The sequence below is a fragment of the Rhipicephalus microplus genome, chromosome 2 (genome assembly GCF_043290135.1).
Source record: "Rhipicephalus microplus isolate Deutch F79 chromosome 2, USDA_Rmic, whole genome shotgun sequence".
Taxonomy (NCBI): domain Eukaryota; kingdom Metazoa; phylum Arthropoda; class Arachnida; order Ixodida; family Ixodidae; genus Rhipicephalus; species Rhipicephalus microplus.
Window position 1 is genome coordinate 137,697,503 of NC_134701.1, and position 21,619 is coordinate 137,719,121.

Here is a 21,619-nt window from a genome sequence, read left to right on the forward strand (position 1 = left end):
TCCGCACTTTGTCTGGTAGAAGCCCGTACTCCGGTGGTAGCCCTTGCTGTCGGCGGCTTGTTCGCTGCTCCTGGTTGGTGTCGGTGTCTTCTCCGCGACGTGGGCTGGGTTCACGACTTGACGGGGGCGTCCGGTACATGAACGAAGCAGCACCTCCACCAGATGTCACGGGGTCGTGACGTGGCCGAAGACAGAAGACTTCGTGTTAGGATTTAACTGTTTATTTGGGCGAACCTGTGCCCGGTAAACTGAAAGTCCAATTACAGCAGCAGTCTCGCACAGATAGCAGTCTCGGACTGATAGCGGCGAACGGAGCGTCGGCCTTCGATCAACAACTGACAAGCGGCGAAGCGCGTCGGCATTTATACTCTTGCCGTCGAATGTTCTAGCGTTATCGCTGGCGGTGGCGTAGCTTCCAGAACAATCTGTACCGTTCGCACAGTGGGCGTGATCTTATCGAAATGATCTACTACAGTCCGGAACCTTCTAGAAAACTGCAGGCGCGGTTTGCGCTGAGAATCGTGCGGTGTTTTCGGACGATAACAAAAACTTGGGAAATGGAACGTGGCACCACCAACACTGCTTGAACGAAAAAAAAAAAGAGGAACTTTCGCAGGGCCTCAATTCGTTGCAACAGGCACTGAAATGAAGGTGAGCATAAGACAGAGTATTCTACTGCGTTTGACCGGTGCTCAATAAAAACGATATTAATTGGCCTGGACGAATAAGCACTCTTTTTATAAGCGGAATACAAAGGTAAAGAACTTGGATACCTCTGACGTGAAGAGTGCTTTATCTGCTTTCAAATATGTCGTAATATTTTCACTGCAGTTAAAAACAGCAACTAGTGTCCTCTACAATATCTATGGCCTGATTTTTGGTTGAATTTATTAGCCCGCTATCCGAAAAGCACTTCTTTATTATACCATAGCAGCAGCATTTGACTAAAACGGGTTTCACGATCTCAGGAATTTGCGCAAAACTTTATATTTATCGCTCCATTCCATACAAATCATGTCTGCCAAAAATTTTCTTTTGTAAAGCATACTGCGTACCATTCATATGTGACTTTTCAAAAACAGTGTTTTTATTGTATTGTCTAATATTTATTATTTGTTTATCGCATATATTTCGTTATATTACAGAAGCACCTGAGGGCACCACCACAGCTCTGGTTACGCCAAAAATGGGAGAAGTTGCACACTCTTGCATCATATCATTTTATGCGTACGTTCCCTCAAAGAGTGAGTAAATACCATTCACTACGAATATTTTACGATCTGTTTATTCGCTATGATACGACGATTTGAAGACTGATTTCAAGATGAATGCGTGCGTTGATAAGGCATGAACGAATACAGTAATTAGATTGCTTGGTCACTTCAGGCAGTAGAATAGGGTGGGGCAAAATTAGACATGGGAAAAAAAACACGACGTTGTTATTCTGCTGGCCTCCGCAGCTAATAGAAAAAAATGCTTTTCTTTGTTTATCTTTTCCAGCAATGATCGCTTGTACTTGTCTATGTTTTTATGTGTACAATTTGATGATTGTTTGCGGCAATAGTGCCGTAACGAATAGGCGACTAGTGCGACTGTGTTAGTAACCCGTCAAAAAGGGCTCATGTTCTGCTGAACTAAATTTTCTAACACATGTATTAAGCGATTACGGCGTCAGTACAGCGAGGTAAGTATTTATTTTGTTACTTTATACTTCTTGCTAATTACCACCAAAAATTTAGTTCATTCGGCGCCTGGGGCCAAAGTGAATTTTTTTTTGAAGTCCAGCATATCAGACAGCGAAACGCAAGAAAAAGCCATCAAGTTGCTTTAGAAAACGTCCTATTAAGTGAACATTTTAGTTACACTAATTATGTACTATATAAATTTATTTGTTTGGGAGGGCTCGGACGTGCAAGCGAATATAACATTTAGCTTCCTGGCAGGAAAACGACATGAAAAAGCAGTCATTGCTGTTGAGGATAGGACTCACTCCATTTGCGCGGCGTCGAGGTTGTTCCGCGTTCATTCCCAAGAGGTGCTTGAAAAATTCGCAAGAAACTCCAACTGAATCTGTTCACAAGCAAGCCTTGGAATCAAGTTTCAATGTTGATTTTTACTCGGAAATTTAAAAATCATAAGCAATAAAATTCATAATTTCTCCGCCTCACAAACCCGGCTGACCAAATTGAAAGTCACAAAATAACTGTGAAGTTCTTCATCGCAACTGCAAAAAATAGGTGAAGAAGAGGCCTCACAACATATCTAGATTTCAATTGGTAAATAACCCCATGAAGTGCGAGCGTTAAAAAAAGACACTAGCAGAAAGATAGACTAATTGTGTTTGATCGAAAACAGGTTTCAGAGCAACAGTGCACCTGGGTTGGTCTGGATTCAACCGTGGAGGGCAATAACTGTACTTATGAAAAATGTTTGAGGGCCCACATAGTGATTTCAAGTGCTCCTCTACTGGAACAACTGAACAGATAAAAAATTTTTGCACTTGTTTGTTTTGCTTCATAGGTTGGGGCAAATGACATGCCTTGTGCATTTTTAATTTGTTTTTCTAATAAATTCTCAAACTAGAGCCAATAGTCATATTTATATAGCACATGCTTTATACCAAAAGCAAAGGTTCTGCATTGACGTTTATTGGTAACAAGTGGAATAAAATTATGTATTTACAATATTGTTTTTTGCCGCATCTCGCCCCACTCGAATCTACGTAATGGCATAGATGTCTTCTAGCACAAAAAAACAAAAGAAACAGAATTTAAAAATGATAAAATTGTCCTAGACACAGGTAATACGATTCTTGTCAGCCTCCACTTCTTTTTGTTATGGCTTATACCTGTCTTCATATTCATTACCGCGATATGACGAATTACTGAGATTGATTTTTTTTCGTGACACTTTATAAAAGTATTTGAACTGCGCTTGCAGCTGCATGGAAATTGCACAGTCTCAAAGTACGAGCTTGCATGTGCACATCTACCTTACACCGATTGCACATGACGGCAATACTCATTGTGCAAACAAAAGATGCTCCCCTCAAACGCGGCAGTCATAGTAGAATTCTATATGCCCTAGCACCTACGAGTACACCTCCACAACTTTGCATGAAACAGCAAGTTGTTTTGTTAGCTTGCGTTGCAACTCCCAAGTTCTAACACACTTTTTAAAGCATCTGTGGTTTATTCCGGCAGCAGTATGTTTTTCTGCAACAAAAAGATTTTTAACAACTAAAATTGAAATTTAGCTTGTGGGCGATGTATCAGAATAGCCAGTAAAAGGACACCTCGGACATGAAAAAAAGAAGTGCCTCAAAAACAGACATTCTATAACAATTTGCTTTTTCGTTATGTACTACACCAGATGTGCTGTACCATTCGACAGGTTAACGAATTTGCCGCAGTGTCCACTCAAACAGAAAAAAAAACGTGCATGAAATCAATATCTTTGTCGCAGAGCCTGTGAATGGTGTTTCCCGGATTGCTGTTTACAGGGGGAGCGCAGCTGAGTTTTGGAGTTCAGTATCGTCTGGTGAACCGCACAAGGAGAAATGCTTTAAGGACTCTAGCAACACTCAGCGCAGCAGAAGGCGCAGGGAAATGGGTCAAGATTCAAGTAAAAACAGGAAACTGGAAAGCCGGAGTACGGGTGAGCTTCGCATGAAAACTCTTGTTTGGAAGGTTGAGTAACTGTCTTCTGACTAGTAATGAAAATTAAGCATTGATTAGATGATTCTGTCAAACATATTTAGCCTATTGAATGTAACTTACTACTCGTTGTTGAGCTATTTGGCTACTGCAAAAAAAGAAGCTTTAATTTTCCTGCTATCAACTTCCAAGGGACGCGTTTCATGAGTGAGTTTTCAGTTTTAATGTCATGAGTTTCGGTCTATCTCTCAATTGAATCGCTTGTGACAGCTGCCGACTACTGGTTGCGACAGAAACAGCAACATTATTGTGACGCTTTGACATATTTTATAGCTTCCAATATGTTCATTTCTGTTTACTTTTCTTTAGCTATGAACATCAATTCACTATCGGCGTAATATTCGCGAACAATTCTAGATGGCAGTACTCGTGAATGCTCAGAACGTACCGTATGTGTTTCGGAAATGTTAGTCATTTATTTCACGTAAACCAATACATTGCGGAACGATTCCTTTAGTGAAAATTCAGTGGTAACATTGATGCGTATGCATGTATTCTCTCCTCTCACAGGACGCGTTAGTTGCTGGCAGTCAGTTTGTAAACAAGGACGGCAGCTTGAAAATCTTGTTAAATTATGGTAGAAATACAGTAGAGTGCGGAGCCATGAAATCCAAACTGCAAACATCTGAAACAGTTCTCTCTTTTTGACATTCAAAAGTGCAGTGGTATCCATTCACCTATTAATACTAAAGGCCTCAATTAGCAGCTGTAATGGCCAATGTTACTTTACATTATATTCTGGTGCTACTATTTCCTCATGCTTATTACATTTTTGTTTTGATAATATAAACATTTCCTCTTCATGCAAAGCTTACCACTTTAGTGGTAAATCAATTTTCTCTGCCCCTTTTATTCTGTTTGCGGCAGACGCCTTGCAATGTGTTCAGAAGTTATAAAACAATCTCACAATTAATTCAGAGGCGAATAAACAATGCCGTAGTTAACAAAACAGCCTTTTCAATATCTAGTAGGTGCCTGCAATTTTAAGGTAAATTGTGCACGCGTGTCTGATTCAGCAATGACCGAAGTGGCTTTATATTGCAGTTCCTATACACGGCAAATTCTACTGGCGTGAGCATAGACAACGCGGAGTACAAGATGTGTCACCCGGATACTCAAAGTGAAGGATGTGAGTGCAGCTGTTGTATTCAGCTATTGCGAGGATGGAATGTTTTACGGCTCATAGTAGGGTTACTCTTATAAAACAAAGTAATAATTGTCATAGCTTTATCAGGAAAGTAGTCCTGCATTTCTGTTGTCAAAACTCGTAACTGCGATGCGCGTTCTTGTGTGAGCACAGCGCCAAGACAACAGCAACTTGAACGGCCATTGAGAGACGGCCGGAAATTGTGCTTATTATATTCCTTTGAGTTTCGGTTTAGAACCCTCTAGCTCTTGTATTTTAAGTGCATATATACAGACGGGTGCAAGCAAGACCATCTTGCTTCGTGTTTTCTCAAGCAAGGATTACAGAATGTCCTAGTTTTTCTAACTGTGTTTGCTACCATTGCATTCGACAAATACATTTGTATTAAATACACTGAAGTATTTCTAGAGAGAAATAACTGGTCTTAATTTGCTGCGACAGATGGATTAACATGCCTAACCTGTATAAATAAGGAAGATTTCCTTTTAGAGTTGAAGTAGAAAACACGCGGCATTCGCATCAACTCAGCATTCGTGAGAGAGGTTCGAACTATCCATCACCACCATCAGTTATGAGGCTGAGCCCCAATTACGAATCGTCACGCAAGCGCAACAAAATTATTCGATGTGGAACGTCATGGGGATTCAAGGGCTATCGCACGGGTATAGCTCGAGATAGTGGTGAGACTGATGGCACACTTCGATTTCGATTAAACATGTGCGCACCACGTTGATGTATAATGCTCATACGTTTCCCCACATTCAATTCGTGATTAGAGGGGGAACACAACCTGCTCAATTCTGTGAAATGCATGTAAAGGAAAAGGTGTGACTCCCATTAAAATCGCGTCACCCAACATTGAAAACATATCCGTTTTTGTGAGATCAAAAATAAATATATAGGCGTCGGCAGGGAGAGGGGGTGTGAAGAAGGAACATTTAGCACCCTCAGGTCACACGAAAACTCCCCCCCACCCCACCCCGCCCACGCTACGCCAGCGCTGTGCTCTTTTCCCAACCGCGATGGAACACCGATTTGTGCCCCCCTCCCCAGGACAAACACGTGTTATTACTCGGGCTACAGAAAATACTTATTTGATTGAATGTGAGTGTTGGTATAGTGTGTTCACATTAGATGATGTGAAATTCGCAGATACCCTTTTCATGTTTTTTATTACTACCATGTACAATGCTCTGCAAAAAATTTACAAAAGCCAACATTCGTTGATTTGTGGGGTTTAACGTCCCAAAACCACTATATGATTATGAGAGACGCGACAAAGCCAACATTCGTAATTTTTTTTTGTGCACGAAGTTCAAGAATCGTTTGTCATATTTTGGCATTTTCTTAATTAATTTTCCTAATTTCCCTAATCATTACAATTTCATGTGTTATTTTCTAAAGGACAATGATTGTTTTTACGGGTTGCAATACTGTATAGACCAATGACTTGACAAAGTATTAGTAATTTCATATTATGGAAATATGGGAGGGCAACGGTACATTTTTCCAGTACATAATTGTTTCAGTTTGTAGCTGAATTCGCTCGCTGTGTTGAAATTTTGACCACATGTCTCCTCGTAACCTATTAGCATGCCGAGTCTCATTATGATTGACCTAATTGTCTTTGACACAGGCATATAAAGTTTAATATAGCTATGCGTTTTTTATCTCATACTTTCACATGGCCAATTTTGAACAAAAAAAATGCCCGATGCAATCAACAACACAAAAGTTTCCTAAAACTTTAAAAGGCATAGTCTAAAAAGGCGTAGCTTGAGGCTCCCTTTAGAGTGAGCCACTAATTTATATACCCTAGCAGTGTAACACAAAAGCCAATTAAAAAATACATTACTGGCGTAACTTTCAGCTTCATCAGCAGCGGAATAGTATTTACTACTGGAAATTTTATGGGTGAGCCTTATAATGTGGAATTATTTTATTCTAACTTCCGAATGTGTATGAAGTGGGCCTCTAATTTTTGTCCCATTCATAACGTCTTCGTGTATGCGGGATTACTGTTTAGCCAATTAGGCTCTTTTGAAAAAAAAAGCAATAAAGTGAATACCGTTCTCGTTTGAGCAGGTGAAAAAAGTGCTCCACTAATAAAAGTACACTGCCTGAACTATTTACAAAATGCAATGCAGAAAAGTTAATGAATTTTGGTTTAGCGCTGAAATAAATATAAAGTCACAGTACAGTCAACAATACTGGCAAGCAATCACCAAACAGGACTTAACTGACCTAAAAAGTAGGCAGTGAACAACCACTGAATAGCAGCTTGCTTGCGCAAGCACTGCGAAAATGCTATGACCACTGTTAAGTAGTAATACTAGCTGTGCCAGCTCGGAGCACGTCCGCATTGGTGACGTCTTGAAAGTTGGGGGTCAACTTTCAGGTCACCTTGCAGGATGCCAGTATCGCAAGGCACGGCGTAAAGCATCGTTCATGCGCCCTAGCTTCAATATTAATTATAATTTCCTTGCAAGATGTAGGACCACGGTGAGAAGTGGTTACGTGGTTTTTTTTTGTTTACATTTATTTACTTTGTAGAGTAAGCCTGGGGAGACATGCCAGCCGCTGCGCTGCATTTGCTCCGGCTCGCAGCATTGCTTTGGTGGCACTCAGTCTAAGCGAGTCGGACTGGATCAGCGCTGACCTCACAGACACGAACGTGCGCCCGCACGGCACCTTGCGAAGTGCTGAGGCACCTGAGATTATCGAGCGCTTGTAGTTCTTGTTAACCAAGGTCAAAGGCCACAACCCCCACGTGGGAGATGAAGGGGTAGGGATGGAAACTTCGTTGTGACCACCCCCTCCCCCCCCCCCCAACACCCGATTGCGTCATGGCATTTTTGGCTTAGGTTTGCTGTGCGCGCGCCTAAAGCTTGCCGCCAATTCAAGGCGGCGAGTTTGCGTTGAGATACCTAAGGATCGCCGTCAGCCTTTTGACACGGTCTGGCGTACTTTTGGTGGCTCTCGGATGCTGGCGGGCTTACGACACGTGAAATCGTGGCTGAAGTCGCAGTAATAGGGCACCCGGTAAACGCCTTTAGTGAGTGTTGTCCCATTGCCATGTCTTAATCCTTCCGCGCTAATCCTTTCAAATGAGGTCGTAAGTATACTCTGTTTCAGAAGTTCCGTGCAGCAGAGCCAAGGCTACAGGACCCTCGAACGCAGGTTGTTGCGAAGCGAGATGTAGTGCCCCGTATATGTAGCCCATTGTTTGTCCTCGTGACTTTTGCAAGCGGTCTCGTAGGAGGATTTTTGCTCGAAGGCTTCTCTGCGTGTTGTAGCTGCTGTGATTTCTATGACGATTTTGTCGCATTTTTTGTATATAAACTGTTTTTGTGGCTTCATAATACAGAAGAAAGAATTCTTGCTTGTACTTGTTATAACATGTAAATGACGAAAAAGATAACGGTGTTGTGGCTCGTATGTGTTATGTTTTTACTTATAAGGTACGACACTGTCTGAGCTTTTATGAGTATTCCGCACAGCCCGAGCGTTCACAGCGCCGCGAGGACCCAGTCTTGGGTTATGATTAGTTCGCAGTGCCAGATTTGGTCACTCCTGTCAAAATGGCGGCGCCTGGTTCACCTGTGCGATTTTGTTCCCGGACCAGCTTTTACGACAAAGGAGCAAAGCACTTGGCTCTAAATGTGTTCGGGACATTGCATAAAGAGGGCGGCAGAGATGCAAGCATGAGCTCTCTCATTATGGAAACGGCTGCATCCACCAACGGCAGCGAGCGTGTGCTGTACAAGTGGGTAGCAAAGCTCGATAGGCACAGCGAGGCACAGGGAATATAGCCATCATTTCGTATAGGACGCGAGTGGCAATTTGCATGCCCATAGGCATGCGTATACAAAATCTGGGGAAGCGTGGCGCTTTCATATTGAATTTGGCTAGTGCGGTGCTTTCCACCGAAACATGAGCCACTGAACCGTATACCTCAAAATGTCTACGTGCAGTCATCTCGAAGACGCACGCTTTCACGTTGCTGAGGATATTACTCAACCGCTTTCACAGTTACAGCTAATATCACTGCGCAGTTTCACAGTGTCCCGAGACGCTCTTGCCGCTTTCGCTGCAGCGCAAATTGCTAGCAGACGACAGGCCGTGGAAGGATACACTTAAATGTGCTCGCCCTCCTGATTGGTTGAGAAGACGTGTAGCTTCCACAGTGCATCACGGAACTTCTGGCACAGAGTACGGAAGCACGTTCGGACAGCGAGTGGTTCCTCTCACGGCGCACAGAGGACAGGCGGATTATGGTCCTGTCATCAAGAAGTTGACGTGGTATTAGGGATGCCGCTCCTATGGCGGCAAATCCCGCCACGCATAGCTTTAAGATTAGATGGTTGTGCGCCGCTGAGCTTGCTCCTCTCTTTACGACTTTTAAACGCTATAGTCTTTCTTGGGGACCTTCGACGCAAAAAAATTGCTCTGTCTCTCTGTACATTTGTCTGTTTGTCCGCTCCTAACGGTAACCACCCCAAACGGCATTCAAATGATACCACAAACGGCCGACCCCGTCCGCTACACCCACCAATACTGCTCAAGAATCAGGGTTCTTATTTGTGCGATTGTCAATTGAAAAGCAATTATTCGGCTTATCTGAGGTACCATAGCAACACGTCAATATTGTGTATGTGTGTATTTTACTAGGAAAGACATACATAAGTAATTCTAAGGACCGTAACGTTTATCACGCTGCGCTGACCATGCTACGCTTGCACGAAAAGGCAAGTGTTTCCAACGCTTTGCTAAGACGGCACAGTGGTGGCACCGAGCCGTCGCCTTGCGTTTTACACCTTATCACCTCCCAGACGGGTGGGCAGGCCACGCGCTTTGTTTTCCAAGATAAATGCCAGATAGCGCGCATGTCTCACGTGACGTGACTTGATGCGCTCCTCTACCTCCGCTGCACGCTCGAGACACTGTAACGCAGCGCCTCCAGAATACCATTCACCGAATTCATTGTGCATTACATCAAATAAACGTTTATTTTCACTATCTCCAGACGCAAAACTATCGTATTTCGACTACGTTTGCTGTGTAACATGCAGATACATGTCCAAGTTTTTCTAGTGTTGTTTTATTTCCGTTTTCGTTGTGTTATTTGGAGAGAGGGCATGAGCCCTTACGTGCACGGAGGTGGCGTCTTTGTGGTGGGTTCTCATTGAAGAAAGAGAAAGAGAAGAAAAAATATCAGAAATGTGGGGATGTTAACTAGACTAAGTACAGTTTGCTACCCTACACGAGGGAGAGAGGAAGGAGGGAGAAAAAGAGTGACGAGGAGTTACGCATTGCACGTAGCACACACAGTTAAGGTTTCTCAAGCGGTCGCACAGAATGTTGCCCTCAAGAATTGTGGAAGTGCTCACGTGGCTTTCTGTGCTGAAGTACTTGAAGGCCACGCTCCCAAAATCGTCTCCAGAGTAAAAGATCGATGATCCATCCTCCTTAAGGCACACTGGAGAGACCGGCGACCCTCTTCAAAGTCTGGACAATGGCACAGGACATAGTAGAGAGTTTCTACAAATTGGTAGTTATCACAGTTGGGGGAGTCAGCCTTAAGAATGCGATAACTTCATGAATTGGTAAAGGTTACGCTGATCAACAACTGATACAGCATTGTAGCATCTCGTCGCGAAGTCTTTGATGGTAGCTGTGATTGGAGTAATGAAGCCAGATTTTGTGGGCAGCAAGTGGAGTTCTGTGCAAGATTCCAATCCATTAATGTGGTAATATGCGTGATGGGGTGAAGTTATTTTGCGGCATCAACCCTTGACCTGGTTATGAGCAGTGTGGGTGCTCCTCGTGGACACAAATGGCAGAGTTGTCACCGAGGTGGTTACCACCCATCCCACAGTGACCAGGCAGCCATTTAAATATTATGTCAAGTCCTTTGTTAGTCGCGCAATGACAGATTTTATTGATTTGAGATACCTTTTGGTGTAGTTTCCGCGTCGTAGACTTTGCATACATTGAAGGGACGCCTTGAAGTCACAAAAGATAGCCCACTTAGCAGGAAATTCTCGCACAACAAATCTAATTTTGTCTAGAAGGCTGGTGAGCTCGGAGTCTGTAGATGTTTTGACGTGTGAAGTCATGGAATTATTTGACCGAGATGAAATCACAAAAGCGCCCATCGAACTTCCCGAGAGTGAACCATCCATATAGATATGACTTAGGTTTTAATATGATATGTGCAAAAGGTTCAATGAGATCTTCTTGAGGACTACTGATGACATGCTAGCCTTTTTGTATATCCCCGGCAATTCAAGGTGTGCATGGGGTCTTTGTAGGCACCACTCCGGCTATAGCGGTATAGTTGCGGGTGAGAATCTCAAGGATGTGGAATGCTGGCTAGCCCCACCACTCTGCTTTCGGTCTTTCTAGTGGCACACTAGCAAGGTAGTGTTAGGCAGTCTGAATTTATGGCGAATATGCGCCTGGAGTGTGTCTGCAGTTATATAGATCGGAATCGGGTGGTCTCTGGCAATGGCAATAGTTGCGACCATCTCAACCCACATAGGCGATCCCAATCATGTGAAAAGAACTTGGCCTTGAACACTTTGCCGGGATGCTGGTTTTTCCGGCATTTGAAAGCACGGGTGTGCTAAATTGAAAACACCCCAAAAAGAGCGCTTTGTACAGTTTAAGCATGGCTGAAACGGATGTTTTCCAAGTTTCACCGGCGAGGAATTTTATTACATGGGCGATAGAGCTGAGCCTAGAGGCTCAGCTCTATAGAGGCGACCATTCGCCAACATTTGTGTGTGGCTGGAGCATCGAAGGAATAAAAAAAGACCCCGGAGTTCCGCCAGGCTTTCTGAACCAGGCTTCAGGTGTTGGGCACCATTGGCTCTGCCGAATCCCGGTTTGTCGCCCTGCAGAAGACGGTCCTTTCAAAAGTGTTTTCTTCTTTTTTTGCAGCTTTTTTGTCCGGATTTATGTAAATTTCATGCCGTCTGTAACTATAGCATTTTCTCAGCCTTCCTGCAACTTCTCAAGCGTTTCTACTTCATCGTCAAGAGACTAGCAAGCCAATCACTTCTATTTGCATAGCGGCCGCACATTACGTCCTCGCTTTTTTCTATACCACCTGGGGTAGTGAATCTCGGGCGCCGAGTGGAGAGAGTAGGATTCCCAACATCACATAGAAACCGACTTTTACTCAAGTTGCACGCTGACGTTGAGATTTCGTAGACTGTGTATTCATGCTCAAAAGAATCGATAGCGCAGGCTATGTCGTCTGCGAATTTTCGCCTTAGTACCCCTTAAAAACCATCGTCGATTGACGGGGTACCACAGCCGCCAGGCTCTAAGCAGGTGCAGCAGTGACGCCTCTCCGAAGCGGATGTCGGGGTGCGACTTCGAACGACAGAGACGCAGCAGCGAAAGAGCAGAAGCTGTGGCTGGGGCGTCCAAGCTTGCCTGGAGCCAAGAGACTTCAATTTCTCTCTCACGTCTTGTGTTGTACGAATTTTACTTTGCAAAGAACGGCTGGGGGTACCTTAACTTTCCATGGCTCAAGGTCAATGCGGCGTCATGAAGGACCTTACGGCACATGAGTCAATACATCTTTCGCCCTAAATATACACACAGCTACTCGTCGACTGCATTGCTTAATTTGAGGGGTCTATTTGAATTTTATGATCGAAAGCCCTCAATACCTACATTTCATGTTCACGATAGCCATGTCTTGAGCAGTGAAGACAGCTATAGTGAAATCGAAACATAGATATTTATTACGTTCGCTTAAAAAATTCCAACAATAACCTGGTTTTCCAGACCACTAGGGTTAATCAAGGTTTTCTGGAGCATACTCAGCAGCGTCCACATTGACTGCTTCTGCTTGTTAATAGCATATTACTTCTTGAAAAAAAAAACAGGCGTAGGTGCTCCTCTCCTTTGAAGCAACTGAAAAGGGATTTAGCCACAGGGATGTTTGCGAGGCCGTATGCGATTTTCTGAAGGCAACAAAACAATTAGAATGTTAAGCTGAGGCATAAATTCACTTTATTTCAAACCATATTAGCCTGTTAGTCCTTTGTGTTACCTCTATTTTATTTCTAATCTATCGTTTACCAATTGGTTCTGTGTTTAAAGATCGTTATCTAAATACTCATGGTGGTAAAACAACTCCACCTCACAAATGAAGCACCGTCCGTTTTATGGCCGATCCCCCGTGGTGGGTTGCACCAGGACTCTGAGGAACAACCAACCAACCAACCAACCAACATTCGCGAAATATTTTAAGTGTACCACGTGACTCTTCACTTCTCGTTTGCGTTTATTAACACACGATCAATCAAAATAGCAGTTACACCTAAAATGTTGAAAACTGATATGCAGGCATACCTTTTTACGTTCATTAGGGGAGGCTGCTCTTCACGTAAGCTGCGACTTTTTGGACTTCATGAACTGTGGCTGGTTCCCAGAGAACCTTGAGGATGACTCTGAATGGCTTCTCCAAACTGAAGATCCTGGATATCCTGGGCTCTCATGGCGGCCTCCGTGCAGCGAACCTCTTAGAGGTACAGAACAGTGTTTGTCACATTTCTTCTACTTGAATAATATTGTTCACCTTTCAAGGCTTCTGATAATATGATCCTTTGTTTAGTACGAAACATGCATACAAGCTCACATTTGCGCATTTTATGTTGATATATAGCTGCTACGAAACTTTGGTGGGTTGACAGCGAGGAGGAGAGGAGGAGGCTGCAGCTTTCGCTTGATCAACTAAGAGGGACCCCATACACTTGCAAAAGGCATAAGCATTGCAGTGTCATTTTCACATCGTAATGCACAGCTGACTGGGATGAAATAAATGAAGAAACGTCAAAGCACTATTTTCCGTACCCGGAATTTACGTAAGTGGCATTAAAATGTTTCCTAGGAAGAAATTGAAATTGCTATGCTGTCATTTACCAGCTCATGTAGCACTACAGAACGATCATACACAGATGATAATTAGTGTGGTATTCCTCGTATGTCCCCGCAAAACTTTAGGCGGGGTTGCTGCGCATGCCTTCAGAAGTTTTTCCTGATGTTTAGAAAACAAACGCTTCAGCAACAAATACAGTCCAGTAGCAAAAAAAAATCTTTTTCATCGGCATGTATGGCGTCTCTCATAATCATGAAGTGGTTTTGGGACGTTAAACCCCACATATCAATCATCGGCATGAATATCCGTTCGGCATAAATGGCATCATGAGAGAAGCAATCATTCTGTAGTGTTTATAGCTTATTCTATATTTGTGAAGAATTACAATCTCCCAAATAAAAAAACTTGAAATTTTGATAGAACTCAATTGAAATCATCACTAAAGGCAACTGACTGTTGCTATCAGTTATTGCAGAGTTGCGCTTTTTCCGTATGATAATAACTGAGGTTCAACGTCCCCAAACAACACGGCCTGACTATGAAGGGTACCATAGAGCATGGCCCGAAAATTCCAACCATCTCGTGTTGTTTAACGTGCACTAATATCGCACAGTATACGGGCTTCAAGCACTTCGCCTTTATGCGATCACCACGGCATAAATAGCGCTCGTGTCCTTCTTGTCTCTTTGTCGTCGTTCTGCTCTCGCGATATAATTATCGTCTTGTCGTACCAACTATAGCCAAACTGCCACACTTCGAACCGGCGACTAGCAGGTCAACGGTCGTGTGCCGTAACTGCTACGCTACGCAGAGGTCTCGCGGTTTTCTCAGTTGTGCTGGCATGCGAACGCGAAGTTTTAATGAGATTGGTAAAAAGCCCATGTCAAATAAATTTTTGTTGTAGGCATCGGCTGTGCTTTCTGGCGAAACGTTGGTGTTGTTTGTGAGTGAGAACGATTGATTGATATGTAGGGTTTAACGTCCCAAAACCACTATATGATTATGAGAGACGCCGTAGTGGAGGGCTCCGGAAATTTCGACCACCTGGGGTTATTTAACGTGCACCCAAATCTGAGCACACGGGCCTACAACATTTCCGCCTCCATCGGAAATGCAGCCGCCGCAGCCGGGATTTGAACCCGCGACCTGCGGGTCAGCAGCCGAGTACCTTAGCCACTAGACCACCGTGGCGGGGCAGTGAGAACTCGTAATCAATGAAAACAATAGTATAGGTTTTGAGGTGAAAACAAAGCCAGGCCTTTCGGGTAACGAGCAGCCGTTCAGCTTGAATCCCACACCTGTCTTTTTTTTTGTGGTAATAATTGGAGACAGAAATGATATTTGCGGAAAATCCAGTAGAGAGAGGTAAGTTTAGAAGGATTTATCGCTGGTTGATTTGGTAATCCATGATCACTGAGATCTGCTAGAAATATACTGGGGCGAGGAAGACAGAGGCGCAAGCGCATGTCTATTTAATAAAATATGATTGGGTCGTAATATAAACGGAACCACTCCTGACCTCGCAAGTGCTTCGGAAGGAACTCGATGCAGATGGCATGAATAATACTATAGGCGTATCATTAACTGATAATATTGCGAGGTGGGAGCTCGGAATCGCACCAGGCATCACACATGCGGGCACGCGCAATAATTTCGTGGTTTAGAGACCAACGCACTACAAAGCGCTCATCCGTAATTAATTATAAAAGCATAGACCAAGTGTGCAGCAGCGTAAATGCACTGTTACTACCGGCTCTGAAATTCTTCTGGTGAGTGCATTTGCGCGTAAATCCCTCAGTCGCCTTCATCGAACGAATTCCTATGCAAAGCCTTTTTTCTGAAAGGGGCGGATGACCACGTCGCAGGGCAGGTTAAGAAAAGCATCGATGCATCTTCTTGAAGGTAAATGAATGTACTCACGCCAAACGGGACAACATTGTCATCTATCTGATTCCGAGTGTAAAGAACCTTCGACGCCTTTTCATGGAGGTAGCTGGTGGTGCCTCGTTGCGAAGCGGGGCAAGGATGCCATTGAGTACTGGTTCAAAAAAACAATGACCTATTTGTTAGCCAGCCACCACCCTCATCATGATATTTACTGATCGTGGCATTGCTGAAGACGCTCAACAATCACTCATAGAAGGCCTTCTATCAGTCATTCGCTGATATGAGCATGGCGTGCTTAGTCATCACAGGGATCGCAGTGGGAGGTCGCGACTTGTCCACGTGCGCATGCGTGATCAAAGTGAAACAACCGCATACTCGAAAAAAATTGTCCCCGTATTTGCATGTTAATCTGCAAATGTCGTCGAAAGACGATAGTCATGCGTGTGGAGAGAGTGAACAAAACATGTATTTGATGTGCTGCGCAAGAAAATTGGTGAATGGTACTCTGGGGGCGCAGCGTTACAGTGAAGACAAACGCGCGCATCAAGTAACGTCACACGTGAGACAAGAGCGTCATCTGGCAGTTTTCTTGGAAAACAAAGCGCGTGGCTTTTAGACGGGTGTGTGCGCCCGTCTCAGAGGTGATATGTAGAACGCAAGGCGACGGGTAGGTGCCACCATCGTCTCGTCTTAGCAAATCGTTGAAAACACTCGCCTTTTCATGCAAGCGTTGCATGGTCAGCACAGCGTGATAAGCGCTAAGGTCCTTAAAATTTATTATATATGCCTTTTCTAGTAAAATATGCACATGCAGAATATATACGTGTTGTTATGGTGCTCCAGACATGTGCAATAATTGCTTTTTAATTGACAATTGCACAAGTATGAACACTAAATCTTGAGCAACATTGGTGGGCGCCGCGGAAAGGGTCGGCCATTTCAAGTATTTGTTGTCGTTAAGAGTGGACAAACAGACAAAGGTAACGACAGGCAGACAGACAGACAGACAGACAGACAGACAGACCGACACACAGACCAAAATTTTGTGGTAAATGTCCTCAAAAAAGACTTTCGTCTTTAAAAATGCCCCCACCTCCCCGAAGGGAACCACGACGAAATGCGAATGTATTTATTGCACCGAGAGAGCATACCATTGCCGCCAGATTTTCACCTTCACCAACTTCAGCCATTGCCTTGAAGCACGGCCCCAACCATCTCTCACACTCTCTCGTACCACGTGCTCCCGTTACTAGGGGTGAGGTTAAGCGCGCGCGCCCACATCTGTTGCTATGGAAGAGAGTGTGACAGCAGAGATAACACCTGCTGGCGCGCGGACACCGTATCAGATGACAGCGGATGCCTGACATAGCCCTACTGAGAAATGATTAAAAAGGTTCTCAAGGTCAAGAAGCGCGGGTGGCGCATTTTATTGGCCCATGCCATCTATTCTTGCTTAGCTTCTAGCGCTTTTGTTGGGACGAGAGAAGAGAGAATGCGTTTGCAGCGTGGGAAAAATTGTTGTACCTCCGCTTGTACTGGACAAATTCATAAATTTTTTGCGGCGTTGTAGGTGTGAGGCAATAGAGGCCCTGAAACGTGTTTCAGGGCCCGTTTGATGTGACCGCTGTTATGCGCACTAATGGTCCTTGCTTTGAGCCACAATGTTGAGATGTCCACAGTGAAGAAACGTTTCAGGGAAAAGTTTGAACGGTGTCAAATAAGGCCGTTTAAATCCGCTCTTGAAAGGAGAGCTCATGCAAACTTGAAGCTTTCTGTTTTCTTTTTTTATTGCGTTTGCTTTATTGCGTCACCGGTCACTAAATTTTCACTGTTATGTTCTTATTAGGAGGTGCGAGACATTGCTAGTCTTTGTAACTATTACGAATACTCTTTCGTGTTGCCTATAAAAAAGGTAAGATGTTTTACTTATTGAAGGATTCAATCCTTGTTCTAATAGCTTTTTTATTAGGCACAGAAAGCGAAAATACCCATTGACAGTGCGTTAGCTCCATGCTATTGCAGAGAAACGTCTAAATTTTACGGCTGCGTTTTTTAGCACGAGTATTTATAAGTTTCAGAGGATTTTGCTGTGCCTCGCCTTATGAATAAATTCAAACGTACTCTGCGCCATTCTAATGATGGTGGGCTTCATCGATAAATACAACTTTTTTGGTATGTTTGCCATACATTTCATCAAACTTCTGAGGGGAAATAAGAAATCATTTTATTGGCACATGGACCACATCAGTATATAGTAATGCTGAATGTAACGTTTGAATGCTCAGATGCGATCATTAGGTTTTGCAATTTTTCGCTCTTTATAGGTTGATGTCTGCACGCCCTCATCATTGTTGCTCGCCACATTGCAAATAACTCAGCTTCACTAACCTTTTCCACTTTGATGTACTATATTGAAGTTTGTGAAAACTTGCTTTTTTAAAAGTTTACATGACCATGCTTTGGAAACTGTCGGATTTTGTTGTGCAGGAGCTTACCTCTATAGCGTGAACACAGCCCCGAGGGTGAGAACTGCCCGAGTTGTTTCCGTCAGAATGAGCCCAACCCCAGACACCGGCCGTTGCTTCTCATTTTGGTAAGTTCATTTTTACTGTTTCTCATGTATCATTAAAGGCTGGAAAAAATTTAATCAAGGCATGGCGTACGAAGTGTCTTTAATAATGCACCCTACTGCATTCATGAAAGTTCAATCCATGTCATAGATGAAAATGCGTATTTTAAAGTAATTGATTAGACAACAAAAATGTTGCGGTATTTTTTATCTTCTCTACAGTTCAAAGTGTGCTTGAGCGGACTCATTTACTAGCAGTGCAGGTTTTCATATTGTACCGGCGTGTCTATTGCACCTGCATGCCCGTTTATATATAATAAATGGCCTTGACCCTGTAACAATATATATATATATATATATATATATATATATATATATATATATATATATATATATATATATATATATATATATATATATATATATATATAGACTGGCCTTCATCAGGAAATCCTGATGAAGCCCAGACTATAAGCCAAAACGTCGAAGTAAACCACGTTGTGACCACTCACGAAGGACCAACTTGACTACATGTAACGCTACGGCCACACAACCACCATGCATGCATATATATATATATATATATATATATATATATATATATATATATATATATATATATATATATATATATATATATATATTCATTCATCTACGCTTAGGAAATCACAACTTTCACGCTGTAGTCATCCAGCAGGAAAGGAGCTCGTCAAGTAACCACTATAGATACTGTGGCTACAACTGATTAGGACGCAGAAGGGTATTGTTTGCACGCTCTTTTTCTTGCGTCTACCCCTACCTCAAGAGGCACACATGCTTGAAAATGTGGATAATATATTTTCGGAAAAATGTCAGATGTTTTAGTTTTTCAAACTATATTTTTTGTGCTCTGACTGTTAAGCTAATTTTTGAATCACACCGCCATTGTGCAGAGGCCGGCTCATGTAAGCCGGCCTCTGCACAATACTATCATCGTATTGTTTGTTAACGCGACAGTGGTGAAGACAACCACTCTTGTGGCCCGGTTGTTGTGAAACCTCGCGTGAACTTTGCAGTGAAGTATTGTTTAAATTGTACATTTTTTTGTTTATCTTATAGACTGAGGGGCTAATGAATAGACAGTCTGTCAAATATTCACCACAAATTGCAGTGACATTTCCTTGCTGACGCTGGGACTAATGCGTAAAGTCAGTGATTGATAAAAAACACTAATATAAGTATATTCTTCCAAGAAAAAAAATGTATGAGTGATTAGCACAAATGTGTGTTTTGACACATTTGTTTTGTATATTTTATTTTACAAAAACTGCGTGCTCCCATCGGCTAATTAATGACGAGTTGATTGGCAGAAATAGATCACTTTCACCAGCCGGGCCTTAGGTCTCCCTCCTGGGAACGTTGCTCCATACTTTACTAACACCTTGCCGGCCTGCTGGATGAAATTGGCTCATGACTGTGTTTATTTGTGTTTGCATTCGTATAAGGTAGGTAATAAACTTCATTAAGGATCCAACGAGCAATTACGGGCCCGGGCTAGGCCTCCAGGAGCTGTCGTCTACGAAGCATTGTGCGATGTCTTCGGTACTAGCCCTGGCTTGCTGGGCAGCCTAGATTTGGTCCACTGCACGTGGGCCGAGAAGGGTGGCTCGCCACCGCTCAGCTAGTCGTCCTGGGGTGCACTCACCCTCCTTCGAGTAGTGGCGGTGAACACCGCACTCACACTCCCAATGTGTATGCGCCATGTCGGCTGTCTCGTACGGCTGGTTGATGGGTGGAGTGAGGGACACAGTGTATGCAGGTGTCGGGGATTCTCAAATGTGTCGATCTGCAGACACCTCAAATCAGACGCCTGAGATCTTTCTAGCTGCATGTGACGTGGTGGGTAATGTCCTCGTGTTATTCTATAATGATTTAGGATCTCATGGAAATTAACCAGGACGCCTTCGCAGTCCTGTAAGGCCTCGGGGTCTGTTATCATCTTCGTAGAGGTATTATGTCCTCCGACCTCAAGTGCATCGCCATCGTCGATGTGTCGCACATCGGCGGCCCTTTCGTCGGCATCGCGGCAGGTTTGCAGTCTCGTGACGAAGTGGGCGCGCTCGTTGTTGTTCGACGGGAGGTCAAATCTTTGGTCGCTGCCAAGGTCTTGCACGTGCGCGGGGATTCAATTTAGAGACTTGGTATCAATCAGACCAGACTTAAAATCTTCGGCTCTGGCATTTAGCATTTGCGCCGCCGTGACAGAGACCCATCCCTTCGTAAAGTTTCAGACCGCCGTCTTGGCGTCACTCACGATAAGAGATTCCTTGTTCGCACTATGAATTATTGGGAGGGCTATTGGCCATTTCTTCTGCCGCCCCAGACCATGGGAGCCTCGCAGATCCCGTCACCAGAGTTTGTCCCTCGTGTAGACCACCGCCATGGAGAAGGCAGGTGTTGATTGGCGTCATTCTTGCTCTCGTTCATTCTGCTGTTGTCCGCGGTCGGGCCAGGGGTATCTAGCGGCTTTGACAAAAAAAAACATCCTATCGGCTGTCGTGATCCTTGAGGATCGCCTCCGGTCTGCATCTGCGCCTTTCGACATCATGCACTGAGTGCATGCTTCTGGGCATATTCTCTGTGAGTATAGCATTCATGATCGCTGGCAATAACGCGTCCTTCAGTCCCCGCATCCCGTGGTAACGAATCTCGAGGGAGTCGAAGATGGTTCTTCCAGTCTTGGTTCCCGACAGTCTTTCGAGCTGCACAATCATCTGAGCCACGATGATTTTGGCGAGCGTGTTGTGCACGCTCAGCTCGAAGAGCCTGCACTTTGCAGTGTAGTGAGATACGCCTAATGCAGTTTTATAAGCCCTGCGGATGATCGTTTCCAGCTTGTTGCTTTCGCTTGTACTCCAATTGACGTAAGCAGCAATGTACGTGATGTGGTTTAAAGCATACGCCTGTATTAATCTCACTACATCTTGCTCTTTCATTCCTTTTCTCTTGCTTGTGATTATTCGTATTGGGTTCGCGGCGGCTGCCACTTTCTTCTGCAGCTGGGCGATCAGCTCGGAATCGGCACTGTTTTCTTCAAGCCAGAGGTCGAGGACTCGTATCTGGGACACCATGGGTGTGCGGACTCCTTCTTTTGTCGTGACACACACTTGTCTGACGGACCTTGGCCACGTTCCTAGGGGGACGTCCCGGTTTCCGAGGTCTGTGGAGCGGAATCTCCTTCTTGTTTGGAGTGCAGACGAGCCCCGTGCCTTCGAGGTGCTTCTCAACTTCCCTTACCGCTCTCTGCATCCTATCTGCATACTCCCAGAACTCATGCTCTCGGTGGTCGATATCGTAATGTCGTCCGCGTAGATTGTATGGTTGATGCCTTTGATCGCGTTGAGCCGCTCCGGAAGGCCAAT

The 21,619-nt window shown here is 44.0% G+C and overlaps 1 protein-coding gene across 1 annotated transcript in view; it reads left to right on the top strand.

Moving 5' to 3' along the window:
* Positions 1-21,619, top strand: part of LOC119169735 (MAM and LDL-receptor class A domain-containing protein 1) — a 269,301-nt gene that overhangs the window by 170,717 nt on the left and 76,965 nt on the right. The window contains exons 46-50 of the mRNA XM_075886845.1: positions 1,146-1,244; positions 3,503-3,657; positions 4,761-4,845; positions 13,254-13,412; positions 18,137-18,242. Of these exons, the coding sequence (XP_075742960.1) occupies positions 1,146-1,244; positions 3,503-3,657; positions 4,761-4,845; positions 13,254-13,412; positions 18,137-18,242 (604 nt within the window). The remainder of the gene's footprint in view (positions 1-1,145; positions 1,245-3,502; positions 3,658-4,760; positions 4,846-13,253; positions 13,413-18,136; positions 18,243-21,619) is intronic.